General features: G+C 43.2%; 2 protein-coding genes across 4 annotated transcripts in view; one reads left to right on the top strand and one right to left on the bottom strand.

Annotated features, from left to right (window-relative positions):
- The window catches only part of UPRT (uracil phosphoribosyltransferase homolog), a 31,675-nt gene extending 20,101 nt beyond the window's left edge, over positions 1-11,574 (top strand). For both annotated transcript variants that reach the window (XM_081963718.1, XM_081963717.1), the window contains exons 2-7: positions 3,779-3,821; positions 5,675-5,744; positions 8,630-8,692; positions 8,941-9,102; positions 9,647-9,745; positions 11,123-11,574. In XM_081963718.1, coding sequence (XP_081819844.1) covers positions 3,779-3,821; positions 5,675-5,744; positions 8,630-8,692; positions 8,941-9,102; positions 9,647-9,745; positions 11,123-11,229 — 544 coding nt within the window. In that variant the 3' untranslated portion in view covers positions 11,230-11,574. The remainder of the gene's footprint in view (positions 1-3,778; positions 3,822-5,674; positions 5,745-8,629; positions 8,693-8,940; positions 9,103-9,646; positions 9,746-11,122) is intronic.
- ZDHHC15 (zDHHC palmitoyltransferase 15) overlaps positions 3,828-21,602 on the bottom strand; it is a 42,320-nt gene continuing 24,545 nt past the window's right edge. Inside the window, exon 12 of one of the 2 annotated variants that reach the window (XM_081963716.1) lies at positions 3,828-4,045. The gene's annotated coding sequence lies outside the window, so the exon portion shown is untranslated. Of the gene's footprint in view, positions 4,046-19,550; positions 19,722-21,602 lie in introns of those variants that run through there. The other variant, XM_081963715.1, reaches the window with a different exon arrangement.

The raw sequence follows: 21,602 nt of genomic DNA on the forward strand, positions 1-21,602 counted from the left end.
CAGGGGGCGCGGGTGGCGCCCTTGCAGGGTAGAGCAGAGGAGTTTGGGGAATATCTGCAGGACAAAGTCGCTCAGATCCGGAGCGGATGGGCCCCCTCCAGTGGCCCGGACGAGCCGTCAACAGTGAGTCTTGTAAGACCACTCTGGGAGGAGTTTGACTCTGTTGCCCCCGAGGATTTGGACAGGTTGCGTGGACGGCTGCGGCCCACCACATGTTTAATGGACCCGTGTCCCTCCTGGCTGGTACTGGCATCCTGGGAGGTGACACGAGGCTGGCTTCTGGGCCTGGTGAACGCTTCATTGGGTGAGGGATCCTTACCAACTGCCTTGAAAGAGGCGGTGGTGAGGCCCTTACTCAAGAGGCCTTCACTGGACCCAATGGAGTTGGCTAATTATCGTCCAGTCTCCAACCTTCCTTTTTTAGCGAAGGTTGTTGAGAATGTGGTGGCGCAGCTATTTCCGCGACACCTTGACGAATCCGAATATCTAGACCCACGCCAGTCCGGCTTCCGACCCGGACACAGCACAGAGTTGTTGCTCCTCTATCCTGGTCCTATTAGATCTCTCAGCGGCTTTTGATACCATCGACCATGGTATCCTATTGCGCCGGCTGGAGGGGATGGGAGTCGGAGGCACCGTTTTACGGTGGTTCGGCTCCTACCTCTCCGACCGGTCGCAATGTGTGTTGACGGGGGGGCAGAGGTCGACCCTGAGGTCACTCACTTGTGGGGTGCCACAGGGGTCGGTCCTCTCGCCTCTCCTGTTCAACACATATGTGAAGCCGCTGGGTGAGATCATCCGTGGTTTTGGGGTTGAGTACCACCTCTACGCTGATGATACTCAGCTGTACGTTTCAACCCCAAACCACCCCAGTGAGGCTGTCGAAGTGATGTCCCGGTGTTTGGAAGCCGTCGGGGTCTGGATGGGGGACAACAGACTCAAACTCAACCCCTCCAAGACTGAGTGGCTGTGGCTACCGGCACCTCGGTTCAGTCAGCTAATTCCAACGCTGGCCATAGGGGGCGAGCAGCTGCCCCCTGTGGAACGGGCGCGCAATTTGGGCGTCCTCCTAGATGCCCGGCTGTCAATGGATGATCATGTGGCAGCCGTGGCAAGGGGGGCGTTCCACCAGGTTCGCCTGGTGCGCCAATTGCGCCCCCTCCTGGACCGGGATGCCCTACGCACGGTCACTCATGCACTGGTGACGTCTCGCCTGGACTACTGTAACGCTCTCTACATGGGGCTTCCCTTGGGACGCACCCGAAGACTGCAGCTAGTCCAGAACGCAGCCGCGCGGGCGGTCATGGGGAGTACCAGGTACTCCCATGTGACACCGCTCCTGCGTGAGCTGCACTGGCTGCCTGTGGTCTTTCGGGTGCGTTTCAAGGTTTTGACCACCATCTTTAAAGCGCTCCATGGCATAGGGCCCAGTTACCTGCGGGATCGCGTCCTCCCACATACATCCCAACGGCCAATTCGCTCTCACAGAGAGGGGCTTCTCCTGGTGCCGTCCGCTAGGCAATGCCAGCGGGCGACGCCAAGGAGTAGGGCCTTCTCTGTGATGGGCCCAACCCTCTGGAATGACCTCCCCCCTGACATTAGAACCACCACCGACTTCCGCTCCTTCCGGCAGAAACTAAAGACTCACCTGTTTCGACTGGCTGGCCTGGCATAATTTCAACGCCTATCTCCTGGCATTTATATTTTACTGGTTTTTAAGGGTATTATTCTATAGTCTTAATTTTATTGGGTATTGGGATCTTAATGTCTGTTTATTTTAATTATTTATTAGCAATACAGTCCTGCACATCTTTTATCCTCCTCTTATCCATCCATCCATTTTATATTTGTATATATATATTCTCCATGTAGTAACTTTAATTGTTTTAATTTTGTACTTTGACATGGACTGTACACCGCCCCGAGTCCCTTTTGGGAGAGGGGGCGGTCTATAAGCGCTAATAAATTGAAATTGAATTGAAATTGATTGTTAGCCTTTGTTAGAAGTTTACGGTGTACTAAAGTTGATGCTTTCTGTGTAAAGCACCTTATTTTGAAAGCCATCTTTGACTTCCCACAAAAACATCTCATTCTTAGAGATCTGTAATCTCTAGTTTTTCTGGGGGCAATCCTTCATAATTATAATTTCTGCTACCACTATGCTGCTGAAAAGAAAAAGCTTAGGCTAATGAGATGAAATAATTGTGCAATGAGATTTTTCTCCCACTGTAATTCTTGGCCTTCCAGAGAATACTCCAACTTTTACTATTGTATTGTTCTGTTAGAAGAATGATTTAGTTAGATTCTGAACGTAGCAGATTGGAGGTCTCAAACCGCCTGTGGAAACCCTCTGAATATTGACCCCTTGTTCCGCCCCATTTTCGGCCTCCGCATGTCCCATTTTCAGCCCGTTCCAGGTGGTGGGGATTGCCGCTGGTCACAGCCACCATGGAACAGAACCCCTGGGACGGGCCAAAAACTGGACGCGCGGAGGCTGAAAACGGCCGAATGATGGGAGGCTGGTGGGTGGGCGAAGCTTCAGAAACATTCGCTCTATAAGGTGCACAGACATTTCCACCCACTTTTTTTTGGGGGGGGGTGCATCTTATAATGTGAAAAATATTTTTGCCTACACTGCTATCTGTTTTAAGTTACCTGGCTTTTCTTCAGATTCCTGGAGATTCCAAAATAGAATCAGAAACTGGGGAGAACACGTGTTAATTATTGGCTTTTCCCAACCCAGTTCACAGCTTCTGCTCTTGTTTTTCATTCTTTTAAAACTTCCTGACTCTCTGAACATGACAAGGCATAGATCTTCTCTGTGAATATAGATTGAATTTGAGACGAGGGAACATATATTCTGTGTCTGAGCTTGCTGCTATTGCCACCTACAGCTGCAACTCCATCGAAGGTTGAGAATGTTAACAAGGCTTTGAAATCTGTGGAGTTACGAGGATGTAAGACAAGGGAAAGCCTGCTCCATAGGGAACCAGATTAGCTATATGTCAAACCACCTAGTAGGGCAGTATTACTACTATCCTTCCCATCTTTTCTATTACATATTTCCTTAGCTTCTTATGACTATAACTTTGTTGTTATATCTTGTGATTTATGTTGATTGTTTTTATTGAGTATTATATTATGGTTTATGTTGATTGCTTATTTAGTATCCTAGGATACTTGTTTGTTGCAAACTTTTTTCATATCTTAAAATAATGAATAAAGGCTTCAAAAAGATAAATGATAACATGTTTTTGTCAGGTTCTTTTAAGTCTGACTAGAAGCACTAAAAGAAGCTAATTTCAATAAAATGCAGGGGTATAGAATGTTACTGAGCTCTGAGAAATGCAAGATCCATTTTGTTTTATTTATTAAACTTACTATGCTGCTCATTTTTGAGCTTTTTGATGGGGCTTAACATAAATGTAGTTTTGCTCATGTGCTTACAGATAATCCTGTCTCCTTATTGTTACTCAAAGAAATAAACAAAAAGTCCCATGGATTCCATAGCAGGATGGCTTCAGTAGATCTTTCTGATGGCGTTTTTCTCTGGCCGTATTGGCGGCTGCTATAATGATTAATGTTGACGGGCCTTGGTGATGATCTCGGATGTAAATGCAAAGTCTAGACATTCTCTCATAAAATAATAGATAAAATGAATGTGCATGTTGCTAGGGTCACATTTAATTATATTCAATATTCTGGGATAACTAACAAAGTGATTCAAACCAAAGTTGAATCCCTAATAAAACTGATTTCTTGCTGCTTTTTTGTTCAGGACAGCCAGTAGAGGTGACTTCGTATTTTCTGCTGATCGCTTGGTAAGCCATATTTTTCATGCACTATGTCATGCTCATTAACGACAGTATTATTACCATAATAAAAATCAATCATTAACATTAATAGTCTAGTTACATTGTGCGTTCATATTGTCCCGTTTCCCATTTATGTCAGAGGTATGGCTTAGGGTGCTTCCGGGCTGAAAGCATTAGCTGCTGACATCACTGTTGCCCAGGGGACACCCGTGGGGGCTCCTTTGATGTCTCTATAAAAATGTAAACATAAATCTTTAGGATATATATTCAGGAATACATAACGGATTCTGAATCAGTTGGTATTTTTACTTAATATAACCAGTCTTAAACTATTGGACAGTTATTACTGTATTTACCAATGCTAGTTTTCTTGTAAATACCTATTTACATGGAATCAGTATGTTTTCCTCCATTTGATAAATAGCAGGAGTTGATTCATGGAGATGAAAGGGCTAAAAGTCACCATTCAAACATGTCTTGGAAATCTTGTTTTATTGCCTTTAGAGACATTTTAAATCAAAGAATAGAATAACTAAATTCTGTTGTTTGTATTGGTTCAGCAGTAATGCCAGTAGATAAGCAGAGAGTCCTCCGAGATATTCTGTTTATCCACCATTGTGGCTGTCCTATGCAGTTAGGCCTCGATTTATGACCATTCAACGACTGAAATTACAAGGGTGCTGAACGAAGGGACTTGCGACCTGTACCCAAAGTTGCAGCTGTTGCAGACCCCCTGGGATCTCCTGATCAAAGCTCAGCAGCCCACTCACATTTAGAACTGGCCACCACTCCTCTTACCTGCCTTACCTCCCCCCTCCACCCATTTATGCCCTTAAATGCCAGGGAGGTTCCAGTGATGCCTCATGAAGCAACCACCCCACCAGGGCCAAACATCTGGGAAACCTTCACAGCAGGGTGCAAGGCAGCTGCCCACAGCTGACTCCAAAGGTCTGGAGACTTGAAGCGTGGGGAATGCCTGGGAAGCTCCAGCCCTCATTGCCCTGCCCTGCCCCATACCAATCGGCTTTCCCTGTTTTCTTCCTTCCACGAGGCGGCGCCACCTGGCCCTTTACCAGGAAGAAGAAGATAAAGGCAGCCACTCAGCTGCAGTGTCTTAAAATGCTCCTTTCCCCAATTTCCTGGGTGCGGCTGGAGGACTGCAGCTGGCTTCCTGGTGAAAGAAGGGGGGGGGAGATAGAGAATTGAAGAGCTGCCCTTACTTTCCCACAGCTGTGTAAGCCACCCTCAATTCCAAAAGCAAAAATATAGTGTGTCTTTCCTTCTTTTTCTGTGCAAAGGGCCAGACTGGGCATGCCTCGTAAACTCAGTCATAGTTTTAGTTTTAAGACCTTTTGGCTTCACTTTCCTGGGTTAAAACCATCAAACACCATTCCTAGAAGATATCGGTTTCAATGGAAATGACCCCTGGGATCATGTGGCACTTGGCAACCAATAATAATTGTGAGTCAGTTGCCAAATGTCCAAGATCCAGTCACGTGATTGCGACTGCGGGGGGGTGGGGGGAGGCAGAGGCAACACTTTATGATGGCCGGAAGTCCTTAATGGCCATAAAACAGCCTTTCTGAGGTTTTTTTAATGGTCATTAAACAATTGGTAGAAAGTGGAGGGCTAAGGTAAAGGTAAAGATTCCCCTCGCACATATGTGTTAGTCGTTCCCGACTCTAGGGGGCATTGCTTATCTCTGTTTCAAAGCCCAAGAGCCAGCGCTGTCCGAAGACGTCTCCGTGGTCATGTGGCCAGCAAGGCTTATTTTAGGCAAGGCAGGAAACCAAATTTGCTTACAATAAAAGTGAGAAACGCTTTTATTGGAACTTTGACTTTGTTGTGATCTCTTGCAGATCAGACTGGTAGTTGAAGAGGGATTAAATCGACTACCCTACACAGAATGCACAGTGACTACTCCAACAGGTAAGAGAAGGCCTGGGAGTCTCCCAGGCAAGTTATGCAAAGGTTGATAAACATTTGCTCCAATGCTACTGAATGAGGAGGCGTGTCTGGGACTCCCCCAATCACGTGATGGCAACTCAGGTGCTTGGCAACTGACTCGCAGACAGTAGCCCACAATCACCTGATCACCATTTGCAATCTTCACTACAGATTTTAGACAAGCAATCAGTGGCAAAGCTGGCAGGAGGCTGCAAATGAAGATCGTGTGGCATTGGGCTTAAACCACCTAATGACTGGAACTGCCGTCAGAGATTGATGCAGTCATGTGCTGTTGTGCATTATGACCATGTCATTTAGTGATTGAGTTTCTGGTGCCATTTACTGTTGCTCACCAAGGACTAACTATATTCAGTCCAAGGCCGGAGGAGATAGATAACAGGGGGATAAGATGTCAAAGAGTTAGCGCAAAGAAATAAAATTATTAAACAAAACATGGAATACTTTTTTAGCAGCAATGTCCAATGAAATTCTCAGGAGATTGTTACCCACGTCTGGTTTTTGTTGTCCTAGACATCAAAGAACAGCAAGATTTATATAGGACTAGTAGATTTCTAAAGAGATCACATATGTGAATTGCCTTAAAATTATAAAGGCGAAATAACATTCTGATGTAAATATATAATATATAGGTTTCTGCAGTAAACAATCTACATGCTAGAGAATTCCACTTGTTTTATAGGCTGTACAGATTAAACAACTAAATCTCAAGATATACAAATAAACATCCAGTAAACAGAAGAATGTTTTAATTTTTTAAACTGTAGGATTGATCATTAGATTGATGGGTCATGGTCATTCAAATGAGGTAATCCTCATTTAGCAACCATAATTGGGACCAGCAACTCTCGCTAACCAGTCACTAAGTGGGAAATCCTGTGAGTGCAACTGCATTTTCCTTTTCTCAACGCCCCCCACTCTTTGGAATGCTTACCCTGGTGCCAGCAGAAGGGAAGAGGAAGGATTACATGAAAGTGAGCGGTCACAGTGGGGAATACACACCAAAAGGAATGTGAGGGCACTGGTAGCTCCTGAGTGCATTTGGCAAACCAGTGCATTCCCCATTGTTCCTCTCTTGTAATCCCTTCCTTTCTGATCTCTCTGTTGTGCATGGGGGGGGGGGGGGATCAGGTCAGGCACAGGAGAGATTGCTTGGTCCCTCCCCCACCCCCATCCCACCCTTGCAAAACAGAAAGAAGGGAATGGAAAGGAAGGGGTAAGAAGAGAGGAAACAGGCACACAATGGGAAATATACCAGGCTGTTTGTGTAGCATGCTGGTAGCTGCCAGTGCCAGAGAATTGCTATAAATGCGTATTTCATTGTATGCCTGCTTCCTCTCTTTAAATCCCTTCCTCTTCAGTGTTTCTGCTCAGTAAGGAGGCGGGGGGGGGGGGGATAAAAAACAAAAGGTCAGACACAGAACAATGTGCATTGATTATAATGGGGACATGTGACTGAGAGATGCTGTGTTTCCAGCTGATTGGAACTTTGCGGTATTGTGCATCTGTCCCTAGATTTGATTCAAGTGGGTCTGAGAAATGTTGCAACTATAATTAACTAGCAAGATGATCAATTCACCTATTTTGAATCAATACGTCCTCCTAATATAGTTTGAGAGCTTTTATGTAAGCAAGAGCGTTACATTTTCTGATTCTAGATAGGCTGAGTTAGCCATAAGATTGTGTTTCTTATTTTGTCAACTTATTAACAGGAGTCTAAAGCTCTGATAAAGGTGAAGATAAAAACCCCTTTAGGCTGAACATTCTTCCTGGAGTTTTCCTGACTATATCCATGTAATTTTCTTAGAAACCATGTAGCTTGTAACCATCTCTCTAAATATATTTCGATTTCCCAGCCTGCGATTTCCTAAAGGTCTTTCATACAGGTTCAAATTGGCTGTGTGTTTTGTTTTGTTGTTGGTTTGTTTGTTTCTGCTGTGGTTGACTAGGTGTTAATTAGCTTCAGATGTTCAAAATCATAAACTAGATTTCTAAACAAAAAGCACTGTTGCAATCAATCAGTTGGCTTTTCATTCTGGCAGAAATGGCTGAACCAGCTGCATTATCAAGCCAGAGTCTACAGTATATGATTGGAACAATAGTCTGAAAATAAATAGAGTTGTCTGTAGAGTCTGTAAATAAATAGTCTAATAGAATTGCTCTCTTAATTTTGCCTGGAATCTTGCTCAATGCCTTAGCCTAAAATAGATTTCTTGACCTCCTGATTCGTTCCTACATACAGGGTGGAGTTTTGGAAGTCACAGGGCAAACCTCTTGGAAAGCTGGGGAAGGCTGCAGGAAAGCAGTCAGGGAGCTTCCATAGTTATTTTGGTACTTCTTTGCAGATGGGACTGGATTCTTTCCTCAGATTTCTGACTTCGGAGTCAGAATGTGAAAGACATAACACAGCTAATTATTCAACAACAGCAACTCAGTGAGTTTTTCTTTCTGTGTGTATCCCCCCAAAAAGTATGGACTAAATTTTAAAAAGGAAATTTATGAATTGACTACTGTACAGATGGTAATGAAATTTCAACACTTAAAAAGAGACACCTCTGTAAACGTTTGCAGTGAAAGTGCATCTTACATTAAACTTTATTTCTCATCGCTGAAGGTCAACCATTGCAATATTGTCCTTTCTTTCTGTGACTGGTTAGTTCCAAATTTGTAAGACCTCCTATTTTCTTATTTAAACATGTCATTGCAGTAAAAGCTGTCTGGGAAATGAATTTATTAGGTTCACTACTGAATAACTTGAAGGATATCAACTCCTGGAGAAACTTCTTCATTCTTATAAGAATTAAAAAATCTGTATAACAAATAAAACAATATTTATGTCTTTTCAACAGGGTACAAATATGAAGGAGTGAAATTTGAAAAGGGAAACTGTGGGGTCAGCATAATGAGAAGTGGTAGGTCACTTAAAATTTTCTTGTGTACTTGTTAGTATTTCTTATTATTGATCATTGTACCACATTATCAATGACACCAGAATGCAGACTGAAAAACAATGCCCAGGATGTAAGATAGTCAACCCTATTTAGGAAAACAGCATAGAATTTCGACGATGTTGAGTGTGCAGATGCCAGTTTTTAAAGCGAGTAACCCCCTTGCCCTTCTTTGCCGCATGACGTTTTCCTGTTTTCCTCTCCCAATGAAGGGGAGGCCATGGAACAGGGTTTGCGCGATTGCTGCCGATCTATACGAATAGGGAAGATCCTGATCCAGAGCGACGAGGAGACCCAGAGAGCCAAAGTGTACTATGCAAAATTTCCACCAGACATCTACAGAAGAAAAGTCCTCCTCATGTACCCCATTCTGAGTGAGTGCTTTAAAGACGGGATTAGAAGCTGTGTGGGCTGCAAAGTGCTTGGTTGGGCCATAGAGAAGCCAGTGAGGACAGGCTTAGCTTGTTGTGAGATGCAAAATACACGGGTTTCATGCTTTGCCGGAAGGTCTAGGCCTTGATCTAATTGAGCTGGCAAAAGATTGATCCTAGGCTGCACACGTTGAGTAAGAGGCGTCTATTCATATAAAACGGATAATGGGAGTTTGCTAATGTAATTAAGCAATGGCACGACTATGTAGAATTCCACAGGTTTTTAAATCTTCATGAAATACTTGGTAATTGACTATTTCTTTCCAACTTCCGAACTATTCTGTTCAGCCAAATGCTTCGTAGAAGTTTCTCAAAAAGAGTTGGGAATAGATTGTGCCACAATTAGTTTCTAACTCCAGTTGTAATCATACCGAAAGGAAAGATGACTCTGACACACACAAAGTTTGAAAAGAAAAGTTGGATATTTCACCTCTGCTTTCTTTCCCCTCTTTCCACTCCTCCCCCCCCGCCCCCCCCCATGTATCAGGCACTGGCAACACTGTGATCGAGGCCGTCAAGGTTCTCATAGAACATGGGGTTCAGCCCAACGTTATAATCCTGCTGAGTCTATTCTCTACCCCCCATGGTAAGTTCAGGCAAATGAGTAGCAAGTCATGAAATCAAGGTATTTGTGGGAAAGAGTTTAGCTCTCATTTTATCTAAGGAGAGCTATACACATGCTAGAAATGAACAGAGAAATTAAGATAGGCTACATGCAACAGTATAGATCAGTGATGGCGAACCTATGGCACGCATGTCACAGGTGGCACGCGGAGCCATTTGTCAGGGCATGCGAGGCGCGGCCCTGTCAGCTGGCCAGCGTGCATGTGCGCGCTGGCCAGCTGAGTTCACCCTTTTTTAAAGCCTTTATAGGAGCATGGGGAGGGCGAAAAGAGCCTCCCCCAGGGGCCCTCCGGAGGCTTCATGAGCTTCCCTGAAGCCTCCGGAGCGCAAAAAACCGGCCCTACAGGCAAACCAGAAGTTCAGGAACGGACTTCCGGTTTGCTCAGAGGTTCGTTTTGACTGCTCCGGAGGCTTCAGGGAAGCGTCCTGAAGGTCCCTGAAGCCTCCGGAGGGCTTCCGGGTGGGCGGGGTTTTTCGTCCTCCCCAGGCTCCTATAAAGCCTCTGGAGCCTGGGGAGGGCAAAAAAAGCATGCAAAAAATGGGGGGGGTTGCGCCTCTAGTCTGCGCATGTGCACTCGGGGGGTCGCGCATTGCATTATGGGTACGGCACGCCTGCACATGACCCCCTGCGCTCCCCCCACTTATAGCACGCGAGCCAAAAAAAAGTTCACCATCGCTGGTATAGATGATTTCTTTAAAAAGTGGCAGACAAGATGTTTCAGCATAGATCTTCAACCCAACAAATATGTAAAACTTATGAGAACTTGATCAAGCAATCTGTTCCATGGAGAAACATAATCTTAACCCTTCTGCTGCAAGATTTTGAAAAACAGACTGTCTTTGGTGTACCTCGAAGGCACGGATGTGAGCATCTTCAAAATATTGTAGATACAAATTGAGATGGAGTGAATAATTATGAATATAATCCTTAAACATTTAAAAAGATTTTCAACATTCCTATGTAGTGAAATCCTTTCATGTCGGAGAAGTCAGGTTAAATGAAAGGAATTGTGTGTTTCTTTGGTGCCTATGGGGACACATCTAAGTTTTTTTTCTTATGCAAATAAGAATACTCCAGAGTGTCATTTCTGTATTATAGAAGTATCGTTGAATTTCCTGTTGACAGCTGTGGAAACTGTCACATGTAAGCTTTCATATAGAAATTAACTATATCTCCAAAGAGAATGCAACTGTTGAATTCAAAAAATACTGGGGAAGGGAGGGGGGGAGGAATTTATGTCAACTTTTCATTAAAACTTATAATAATTGGATAAGGGCACATTCCAGAAGTAGAAAATCAACATACCTACATATCTAACTTAGTTTTCTTTTTTTTAAGGTGCCAAATCAATAATCCAGGAATTTCCAGATATCACAATTTTGACAACAGAGGTTCATCCAGTCGCACCTACACATTTTGGGCAGAAGTATTTTGGAACAGACTGAAGTACTTAACCCATTTGTGTTTTGTTACTGTAAGATATTATACCATTTTTCTACATTTTATAATTTGAAGTAGAGGTATCTATGGGAATATTTAACATCTTCGGGGTTTTTTTTTTGTTGTTGTTTTTTGTCCAAAGGTGGAAATAGTTGACCTGCACTAATTTTTTTATTTAAATGGATAGATACTTGATCTTAAGTCTAGTTTTCATTTTAATAATGATGGGGCAATGAATCAGACCACAGGCATCTAATGTTGGGTTATTCAAATTGCTGCCCTCTATTTTATTTATTCTTTGTAGCCAATTTGGCTGATTGCAACGGTAAAATAAAGTAACTGTGAAGGCACCATTGTCTGTATCTTTCATTGTTTTTATACTGCAACTGGACCTTTTCCTGGAACAGATGGATTTTTCACTAGAAACTGTTGAGCCATTTGTGCCAGTCTTTGGATATAACTTTATCCAAGTTATCTAAAGTTATCCGAAAACTTTAGTTTTTGTAGATTGCATCCTTAAGCTGTATAGGAGTTATGTAACTAATAAAGACGTGTAAACAAAATGCAGGCACAATTCAAAAGAGGGTGTGTGCAAAACATTACACTGCTCACACTTGCTCACGAATATGTGGACTAAGGGAAGAGGCAAACCCATCCAATCTGGGTTGCAGAATTCTGAATAGCCAACCCAAGGCAGCAAAGGGATACAGAAAATGCTTCGCGTTTGCTGCCATCTGGTGGCTGCTCAGATTTTCATACCACAGGTCAACTAGTTTTCTTTTGATAGTAAACCTTGTTGATTTTTAAATTAAATACAATTAATAATACAAGTGAGAACAATTAAAGACAAAACTAATGTTTCATTTCACCACAGGTGACTTGTACACAATTTTAAAGCAAAGCATTTCAGAAAGATCATTGCTGTAGATCAGCCATTATAGGTCAGTATCCGGACAATATTTTTAGCTTGGCTAAAGTAATTGATCAATTGTCTCCTGGTTGCTAATCAGCTGGAACCCTACACCAAAATCATTTGCATTTTTAAAAAACCCCAGTAATATTCTAGTTCTGTTAACCTTCATTCTTCTGTTCATCATCAGACCTAAGGATATTTATTTTAATTTCTTTAAGAGCGCACTTTACTTCTTACTAAAATATGTTTTAGTTGTATTGGACATGACTGCTAAAACCTTAAGCTTAGAGATGGTTGGGCAAGATGTCCCCTGGTTGGAAACTCAGTCTGTGACTAACAGACCCTGAGTAAAAATAAGCCAAGTCATAATGGCAGATTACGTCATGCAAAACAAGAGAAATATATTAACCCAGTCTAGACTCCTGGTACTTGAATTTAAAAAAATGCAGCATTACACAAGACATTTTAACATATTTAAATATTCAAATGTGATTCTACAAAACATTTTTATTGTAAAATATTTCCATGCTTTAGACTGCTACATGATCATGAACATACATTTTTCAGTTAATGAACCTGAGAGAATGTAACCATTAAACCAGGGGTGTCCAAACTTGGGAACTTTAAGACTTGTGGACTTCAACTCCCAGAATTCCCCAGCCAGCCATGCTGGCTGGGGAATTCTGGGAGTTGAAGTCCACAAGTCTTAAAGTTCCCAAGTTTGGACACCCCTGCATTAAACATTCAGGAGACCCAACATGAACAGCAGGGTATGATACAACCAAGAGATTCGGAGGATCCTTAGGAATGATTATGCTCCACTATACCGTACTTAAGTAATCCATTCTGTATGTTTCTGATTATAAAATCAAATGGGGAAATCCATTCCTTGATATATCATCAATGAAACAATTCTATCTTAATTATACAATACCAAAGAAAAAACCAGGAATTACTCTAGATAGCGAACAAAATATTTAAAAATATAGACTAAAGGGCTGTGCAATTTGTTGCCACCCCCGAGATCAATAATATCCAAACTAAAGGTTAGTGCAATTTTACAACATCCCTTAATGATTAAAACAAAAAGACTTGACAAAAGTATTTTGCAAAAGTGCAGTCAAATCAGTAGCTGCTGGTGGCTCATGCAGAGTTTGACCAGATTAACCCACCCTTTACTTATCTACATGTAGTGTTTCACTGAGTAATCTTTCCTCCCTGCCATAGTGACTTATTTAAGCCGCTCTCAAAAGCTCAGAGAAAGAATTGAAATCTAACTACAATATATTAAGTGGGAAGTATTTTTGAGAAATAACTGGTACCTTCAAGTGAATCCTCTGCCTCAAATGTTTGATTTTCTTTTTAAACCAACAAGAGACTCATCTACAACTTTGCTATAAGAAACACAACTTTAAACTTTCTACAAAGTAAAATCAGCTCTCTTCCTCCATCAGCCATGACCAACCCAGCCATATTCTTTCCCTTAATATATTAATGCATTTATCAGTGTTTTCATGGAAGTCCTGATATACTTGTTTTATTGGGGTGGGAAGCAAGCAGTGCGACTGGCAAAACAGCAAACCTCTTTTGCTCATACTGGAGCATTATTACAAGGCAGGCATTTCAAAAAATTGAGCTAAAGCAGCTTTGGTGGTACTCTCTGTCTTGTTTTGCGTACCTTAAGTGTTGACGTGTCACAGACAGATGGGGGAAGTGCAGCTATATTAGATTTCCCCAAAAGTTGAGAAGGGGGTAGATAGGAGACTGCAGTGTTTCTTAATCTTGACTGCTGGAAGAAAGCTGGCTGGGGAATTCTGGGAGTTGAAGTCCAGTCATCTTCCAGCTGCCAAGGTTGGGGAACACTGAGTTCCCCAACCTTGACACTACCTCTCCAACGTATTTTCCCCACCCAAGTGAGGAGAAAGGAATGATATGTATGCCACATTCAATTTGTCATTACAGACACGTCATGGTCCCGTCTTGATGCAAGTAGAGGAAGTTGTGCTTTCAGTTGTGCACCACACCTTACATGAGAAAGAGTTATAGGCTGGGGCCAAATAAACATTTCTTACATCGTGCTAGCTGACTCTTCCACTATACCGGCATGCAACAACGACATTATTCAACAATTCTGATGATCTCCAAAATTTAAGCTATATATAGGCGGCCAATTTTTTAAACACAGATTTTCTACCTAGCTACATTTGTCTTGCTGTGCTTAGCAGACATCAACGTGATGCTTTCAATTTTGTGGTGAGAATGGGATGCATACTGTTCGCAAAGGTCCTCAGGTTGGTTTCCGAGGACCGCTCTCTGCTGCTCCATCTTCTCAGAAGGCCATTTTATGCCCAGGAATATGTGGGCAATGTGGAACCGTGGAAGCCTTTGAGAGGTTTCTGAAACGGGGACATTCCAGCATGGAAAAGTTCCACATACATCAACGCCAACCAGTTCCATGAATAATTCTGGACAAAGTGCAAATTTTATAGTTCCAGGATACAGATGTTACTTTGTTCCGCAACACAAGGCAAGATTTGCCACAAGAGAGTCCCGTTACTGGGAAAAAGATACTTCTCACAACCAATTCACAATCCTAAATTACGTTTAGATTGATGAAAATGTGTGGCATCGTGCACATCCGTGACTGCTTTAAAAATGGCTTAAATAATGTATGAAAATTATACCTAGTTGGTTGCAACCATAAAACTAATAAACAATAGAAATCTAGAAACAAACGTTACAATATTGGATGATCATAATTGAAATGCTATAGAAGAGTGTTTTTCAACCTTAGCCACTTTAAGGTAGGTGGATTTTAACTCCCAGAATTCTGGGGATTGAAGTCCCACCTAGTTTAAAGTGGGCAAGGTTGAAAAACACTGCTCTATAGAATACCATCAAATTTCTTAAGTAGCCATTTAAGGTCTTTAATTTCTTCCTGAATAAGAATATGCTTGCAAATTAGACCCATTTGTTACCTCTTTTTTTTTTTACTAATTCAGAAGCAGTAATTACTACCCTTCCTCCCTGCTTCTGAATTTCATTTGGTCCTAAGAAATCACAAAAAAGGCTAAGTAGATTACTAAATACAATATTTCTAGACAGAACGCTGCCACGAATTATTGGGTCTGTGTCGTCCGTTAACAAGCAGATTGTTGCGAGCCACCCAGAGTCGCTGGGAGTCGGGCAGCATAAACGTTTCACGACTTCTCATGATCTAAAATGAGAAAAAAATACTGTCTGCTCTTCAGAACATTTGCTTCGTTGTTTCGGGTTTTGGGTCTCTCCATATCCCGTGTCCTCATGTGAGTACATGAAAACATGCAGAATGACATGCAGCCACTGGATAAGACTGAAAGCGGCAATAATGGTTGGTACAAAGTATTCCAACAAACATACTTTTATCCTAATAAACTGAAAAAGTTGCTTTAATTACGAAACAGCCTTTCCCAGTCTGAAACCAGCATGCGGGGGCATGAGGGAAGGCCTCCCAGCCATCCCCCAGTCCTTCTGCTGGAGGGTACTAGACTCAAAAGAGTCAGTTCAACTTGTTCAATTTACTTTAGTTTTGCTCCATTTTATGACTTTCCTTCTACACAGGTTAAATGAATCCTTGCAGTTCTTAAAATTAGTAACACGGTTGTTAAGTGAATATGGCTTCCCCAGACTTTGCTTATGAGAAAAATCACGTGACTCTGGGACACGGTGACTGTCATAAATGTGAGCCACTTGTCAAGCCTCTGAATGTAAACCGTGTGACCATGGGGAGGCTGCAACGGTCATAAATGGTCATAGGTAGCTTGTTTTCAAAGTTGTTGCAACTTTGAACGGTCACTAAATGAACTGTTGTAAGTCGAGGACTACCTGTACTGTATTTGACAGTTAAAGATTCAGCGTACAGTATTTGTGCAACTAGGAAAACGGGTTAATTTGGTAATGAAATGCATACAGCTGCAGCACTATTAATAGGGGGGACTGGATCTCTAATCCACCATGCAAAAAAATAATAATTCCTCCCATAATTTGTGGAAGCCCTTTTGCAACTCTGCTTTGCAGGGATGGGCACTAGGATGCATTGGATTCTGAGGAATTGTCGGGGCAGAAGTCTTCCTAACCTGCTTTAACAAGCCCATTTGCTTGCCGCAAAGCAGTTGGTAAGATGTTTCGAAAGAGAAATTATTTTTGGTCACCTGATCATATCTAATTTTATTAAGCAGTTCTCCCCCACCCCAAAATTATTTAAAAATATAGTTTGCATGTATTCCACTTGTGCCATTTCAAGCTCAACAGCTGCCCAGCTCCCAAGGAAGCTGGCAGAGAAGAGGCCACACAGCTGGAACGGGCTTTGGGAGAGGCTGCTAGGAGAAGTCGCAAGGCTACTGGAGTTTTTCCTGCAGGGCTTCCCTGCATAGAACAGATTGGGTGAGTTATAATAGCTGCAGAAAGGGTTGGTTTTTTGTTTTACTCCCAATGGTTTAGCCTTAAGGACACCAAGTAGATTTTTATCCTTAAATTAGGCTGCTGAGGTGAGGGAAGCTTTGGAAATCATCAGGAATGATTTGAGTTCAAGAAGTTCTAAGCAGGCCCGGCTGAAGGAAACTGGTTCTAGGACATCTCCCGCCCTGTTCCCATCCCAAAATAAAAAATATAAGCCCACAAGCAGGAGTGAAACTCTTTCATGGAGAACCAGGCAGGACTATTAGTGAATGCAAGCATAGTTTTCCTGGAAGCAAATGATGATAAAGCTCCTGTGGATCGTAATCACTGCTCCACAAAGATAAAACTAAAGGGAGCATTTGAAAGCTGCTTTTGCAGACAAACTGTCAGTTTCCCTTTCACAGCTTTTCAATCGTGGCTAAAGAACCCACCTTCCCTGGCGGCTGTTTTTTCACACAGCTGTTAAGCAGACAAGTGCTTGAACCGTTCCTTGCCTTGATAAAGGCTTACAATGGTGTTTCTCAACCTTGCTGACTTTAAGGTATGTAGGCTTCCATTTCCAGAATTCCCTGGCCAGTGCGCTCACTAGGGGACCTCTGGGAGTTGAAATCCACCCACCTAAAAAATTCAGCAAGGTAGAGCAACACTGAGCTACAACTATATCTGCTGCTAGCCAATTGTTTATTTGGGACTAATGCCAAGGCCCAGAAGTGCCAGGATCTTCCCTCTGCTGTTGGTGTCCCTAATTCAAGAATGTCTAAAAACATCTGGAAATTCGGGGCATGAAGAAATGCCTGAAATTGGGAGGGCAGTTGACCAGGCCATTCCTTCAAGACCCCGAAAGACTCCTGCTGATCAAACCTGGATGTGGAGATTTTCCAAGGCACGGTTTTCCCAGCTTGCTAGATTCCCAAATTCTGGGCCCCTCTTTCAGTAAGAGATGAACGAAGCCAGACAAGCTTTTCGCCTCCTCTGAGTGGACCTGAGGAATGTTCAGTAGCAGCTGAGATGCTTTTCTCCCGTAGCTCCATGAGGCTGGAGACACATCATTAAAAATCAGTCCCCCCAAATACATGTTCTAGTGTTTTAGTAGATTATCTTTTTGACATGTGAGAGTGGAGATGCATTTGTTAATTTGTTAATGAAGTGTTAGCGTTTAATTGCTCTGATCGATGTGAAGAAGAAAAGAGTCTTTTAAGAAAGGGAAACACATTGCAATTGATTGACAGCACCGTTATGAAGTTGAACTAGGGAAGAATATCAGTGTTAAACGTGGACCCACGCAAATGTCTATTTTGCTTAAAATGTATAGCATTCAAAGGACTAATATAATCAGCAGAAAAAAATGTTTAAACTAGTTCTATTGAAATTAGTAAAGCTTCAATATTTGCCCTAAGATTTGTGTCTGCTTCAGTTTCTGGCTGGCACATTTCTACACTGAGAAAAATTAGCACATTAAGGGTTTTTTTTTAACAGCCTAGACAATTCTGGAGGCCGAATCTTGGGAGGTCTCACCTACAGAATCAGCAAAGGGTACAGCTGCCAGCTATGAAACTGGGTTACTCTTAGCACGGGCATGTCCAAAACCCCAAAAGATGCACCACTAACAAAGCCACAGAGGTCCTGGCCAAAACTTTGAGGGCATCTTAGTCACTATAAACATGATGGGCAGCCTCTTCCAACTGCAGGATTTTTTTAAAGTCTTCTTAAAAAAACGATGGTCCCAGTGGGATGGAGGTACTATGCCAGGCAGTACTGGAATGGGCTTATATTGAGAAAGCTCAACTCTTGCTCTCTCTTTCATCTGCTTCTGTGGCTACAGGGTGTGGGTGGGGAGGCCAAACGGAGCATAAGCAGAGAGATGCAGTTGCCTGGTTTGGTGATGCCATCTTGGCATTGGGGGAAGTTGGTTTAGCTCCAGCCCCTGAAGCTGCACCACCAGCCCATCCCCCTGTTGATTGTGAAAAGGGTTGACGTCTACAACCTCCTTCCAATGACATCCCATTACGGTACTCAGCTGTTTTCTTCTCCAAAGTTCTAAAGAGGGAAGATAAGAACCTATTTCTGTATAGTGACTGAAAAGCATGAAAAAAAATTCTTTTGGAGGTGGGGGGGGGGGGGAATCCCACTTGGATCAAAACCTCTTCTTGCAACACCAACATTTGAGATCAAGTCACCCAGCCCTCAAGTTAAAGGGACAGGGGGAAGGCCAGCCTTTTGAACTTCTCTATCCATGAGTTTCTTTGTGCATTTGGAAAGAAAGGAATAATGACAGAGAGACACCAATCTTATTCCTGATCAGCTTATGCAAAGGGTTTAAAAGTCCATGAAGTGAGGCTGGCCTGGCTCCAAGCAAGGCTTCCCTTCGTGCAAAACCAGGGGCCGGGCTTTCTCCCCATGGCAGGCTCTGTCTAAAGATGCCCGTAGCCCCATGAGCCTCCGTGAACTGTCTGATACGGGGTCACAGTTGTGCAATTCAATTTAAAATTATTATTTTTCATAGCAGAAACTAGTCCAGTAGCTGAAGCTGTTCGGAATGAATTTCAGATAATTGTAGGCACCTACAACGAGGATTGTGCTTACATCAAAAAGGAGAACTCAAAAAAGCCGGGTTTTTTTCTAGCAAAACCAGAGTTAACGATGAGGACATTTAGGGCCCGAGGGTGTTGGAGGTTTGCTAGGGCTACGGAAGCGGTGAGTATTCACCTTGTTCTCTAGCAGCAAGACTTGGTTTGGCAGCCATGATTCCTGCTTCCAGCCGTCTGCTTAACCGTCCGTCTAAACCCTTTTACACAGCTGTTCTTCCTATTTGGCAAAACGAGACAACACGAAGTCCAGGCTGCTAGCAAAATGCCCCTTAAGGCACTTGGAAATGCATTTGCACCAAGCCCTTTCCCCTTCTTCTGGGGAAGGCGTACAAAAAGAGACGGTCATGAATAGCCTTCATCACTTCAGAGCTGCCATGTTTTTTAAAAAAAGAATCCGTAATGTGTAGCAAACCTTGGAAGTGTCACCAAGGACAGTGTCTGCTCAAGAAGCCTTTCGGAAAGCGAGAATTAGCCTCCAATGTTGCTTTTCGTTTTCTGATCCAAGCGCCTTTTTTTCTTTTTCTTTTTATGCCCCCGAAGTCTCCATCACCAGAGGAAGCTAATGAGACAGGGAGGAGGAGGAAGAGGAAAGGAAAGTGGGTTGCGGGAAAAGAAAGGAAGAAGAAGGAGCCTAATTAAAAGAATTTCTCTTCTGCTCCTAAGGACCAAACTCGATGTGACCTTAGGCAGCCTTGCATTTAATGCACACGTTGAAATAAAAAGGAAACTGCACCTGCAGATGTGCTGATAATGATCGAGATCAGAGCGGGTGTGGGGAGGGGGCAGGAGGCAGCATTTTCCGGGATGAAAACTGTTCATCAGTAGCTGCTCTTTGATGTTCTGGAATGAAATCCTTAATTGGGGGGCGGGGGGGGGGCAAAAACTCCAAAGGAAAGGGCCAATCGGTTTGGGTTGGTTTCCAAAGGAGCAAGTTCTCTTTTCCCCCCTCTTCCTCCTGTTTGCTGTAAAGACCCAACCCCAGGTTCCCTACCTTTGCCCACCTCTTTGACTGCCCCCTTCCAAAACTAAGGAGCACAATACAGGTAGTCCTCAACTTACGACCACAACTGGGACCAGAATTTCCATTGCTAAGCAAGGCGATTGTTAAGTGAGTCACGCCCAATTTTCCAACCTTTTCTGCCACGATTATTCAGTGAATCATTGTGGTTGTTAAGTGAATTCTGTGCTCATTAGGTGAGTCCCACTTCCTGTAAGTAGATGCTGGCTGTCACCCAAATTTTGATCACAACGGTCATAAGTGCGAGGACTGGCCTGCATCAGTTTTTTCAGTGCCGTTGTCACTTTGAACAGTTGCTAAGCAAATGGTTGTAAGCCGATGACTACCTGCATCCCTTTGTGGATTGTGGCTTCTGTAACATCGCACTCTTGTGCGTTCAACCTTCTCATGGGAGCAAAACTCCAACCCAACTGCTGGCATTGGTACATCTTCCGTCTTCCCTGAAGGCCAATTCTATCCCTCTCGCATATTTCCACATTCATTGGATGGTAATCCTCCGTTCTTTCTGTTGTGGCCCCTCGGCCTCCGTCATCGAGGTCCTGGTTGTCTCAAAGGTGCTTTTTCAAGAGGCAACAGGACGTTCTGGTTCTTCTTTGAATTCGTTTCGCTTCTCATTGAAGAAGCTTCTTCAGCTCTGACTGGATGGTGGGGAATGGAAGGATTTATACTCCTTGCAGACAGCTGGTCATTTGCATTCTTTCAATAATGACCAGCTATCTGCAAGGAGTACAAATCCTTCCATTCCCCAGCATCCAGTCAGAGCTGAAGAAGCTTCTTCAATGAGAAGTGAAACGTCTTCAAGGAAAAACCAGAACGTCCAGTTGCCTCTTGAAAAAGCACCTTTGAGACAACCAGGACCTGGATGACGGAGAATCCCCAGAGATATTGAGCTTCCGTTATTTAGACGAATCAAGAAGGTTTAGAAAAATGCTGCTCAGCTCTGCGGTTGGTTTTGTGTAAAGATATCTGTGCCACCATCAAGAGAGGCCCTGCTCAAGAGCAGACTCATCCGTCAGCAAAAGTGGCGCCGGGTGGGTTTCCTGCAGGCGAATGGCTTGTGTTGAAAGAGTTACCGGAAAAGCCTCCGGGGTCTTCTAAATAACAATCGTTTGCAAGCAGTTAGTCAACTTCTTCTGAAAGACAAAATCTGCCTCTTCTACTTGATAAACGTCTATCCGGCCACCTCCACAAGACCACAAGGCAGCATAAGAAAAGCTCACACTTTCCATTGTGTGTGTGTGTATGGTGGGCATGGCTGTGTAAGAACATCTGGGCCAAAGACACCCCTGGATGAATCAAATCTGAATCAGGGCCAACCCAGCCCTGATTCTAGGCAAGCTCCAAGAAGGTGAGACTTTGACCTCCCCTGGAGCTGGCGCTCTTGCCCCACACCTGTCAGCACTTTGTGGCTCATGACTAATG

This window comes from Natrix helvetica (genome assembly GCF_964273705.1).
Source record: "Natrix helvetica genome assembly, chromosome: 11".
NCBI lineage: Eukaryota > Metazoa > Chordata > Lepidosauria > Squamata > Natricidae > Natrix > Natrix helvetica.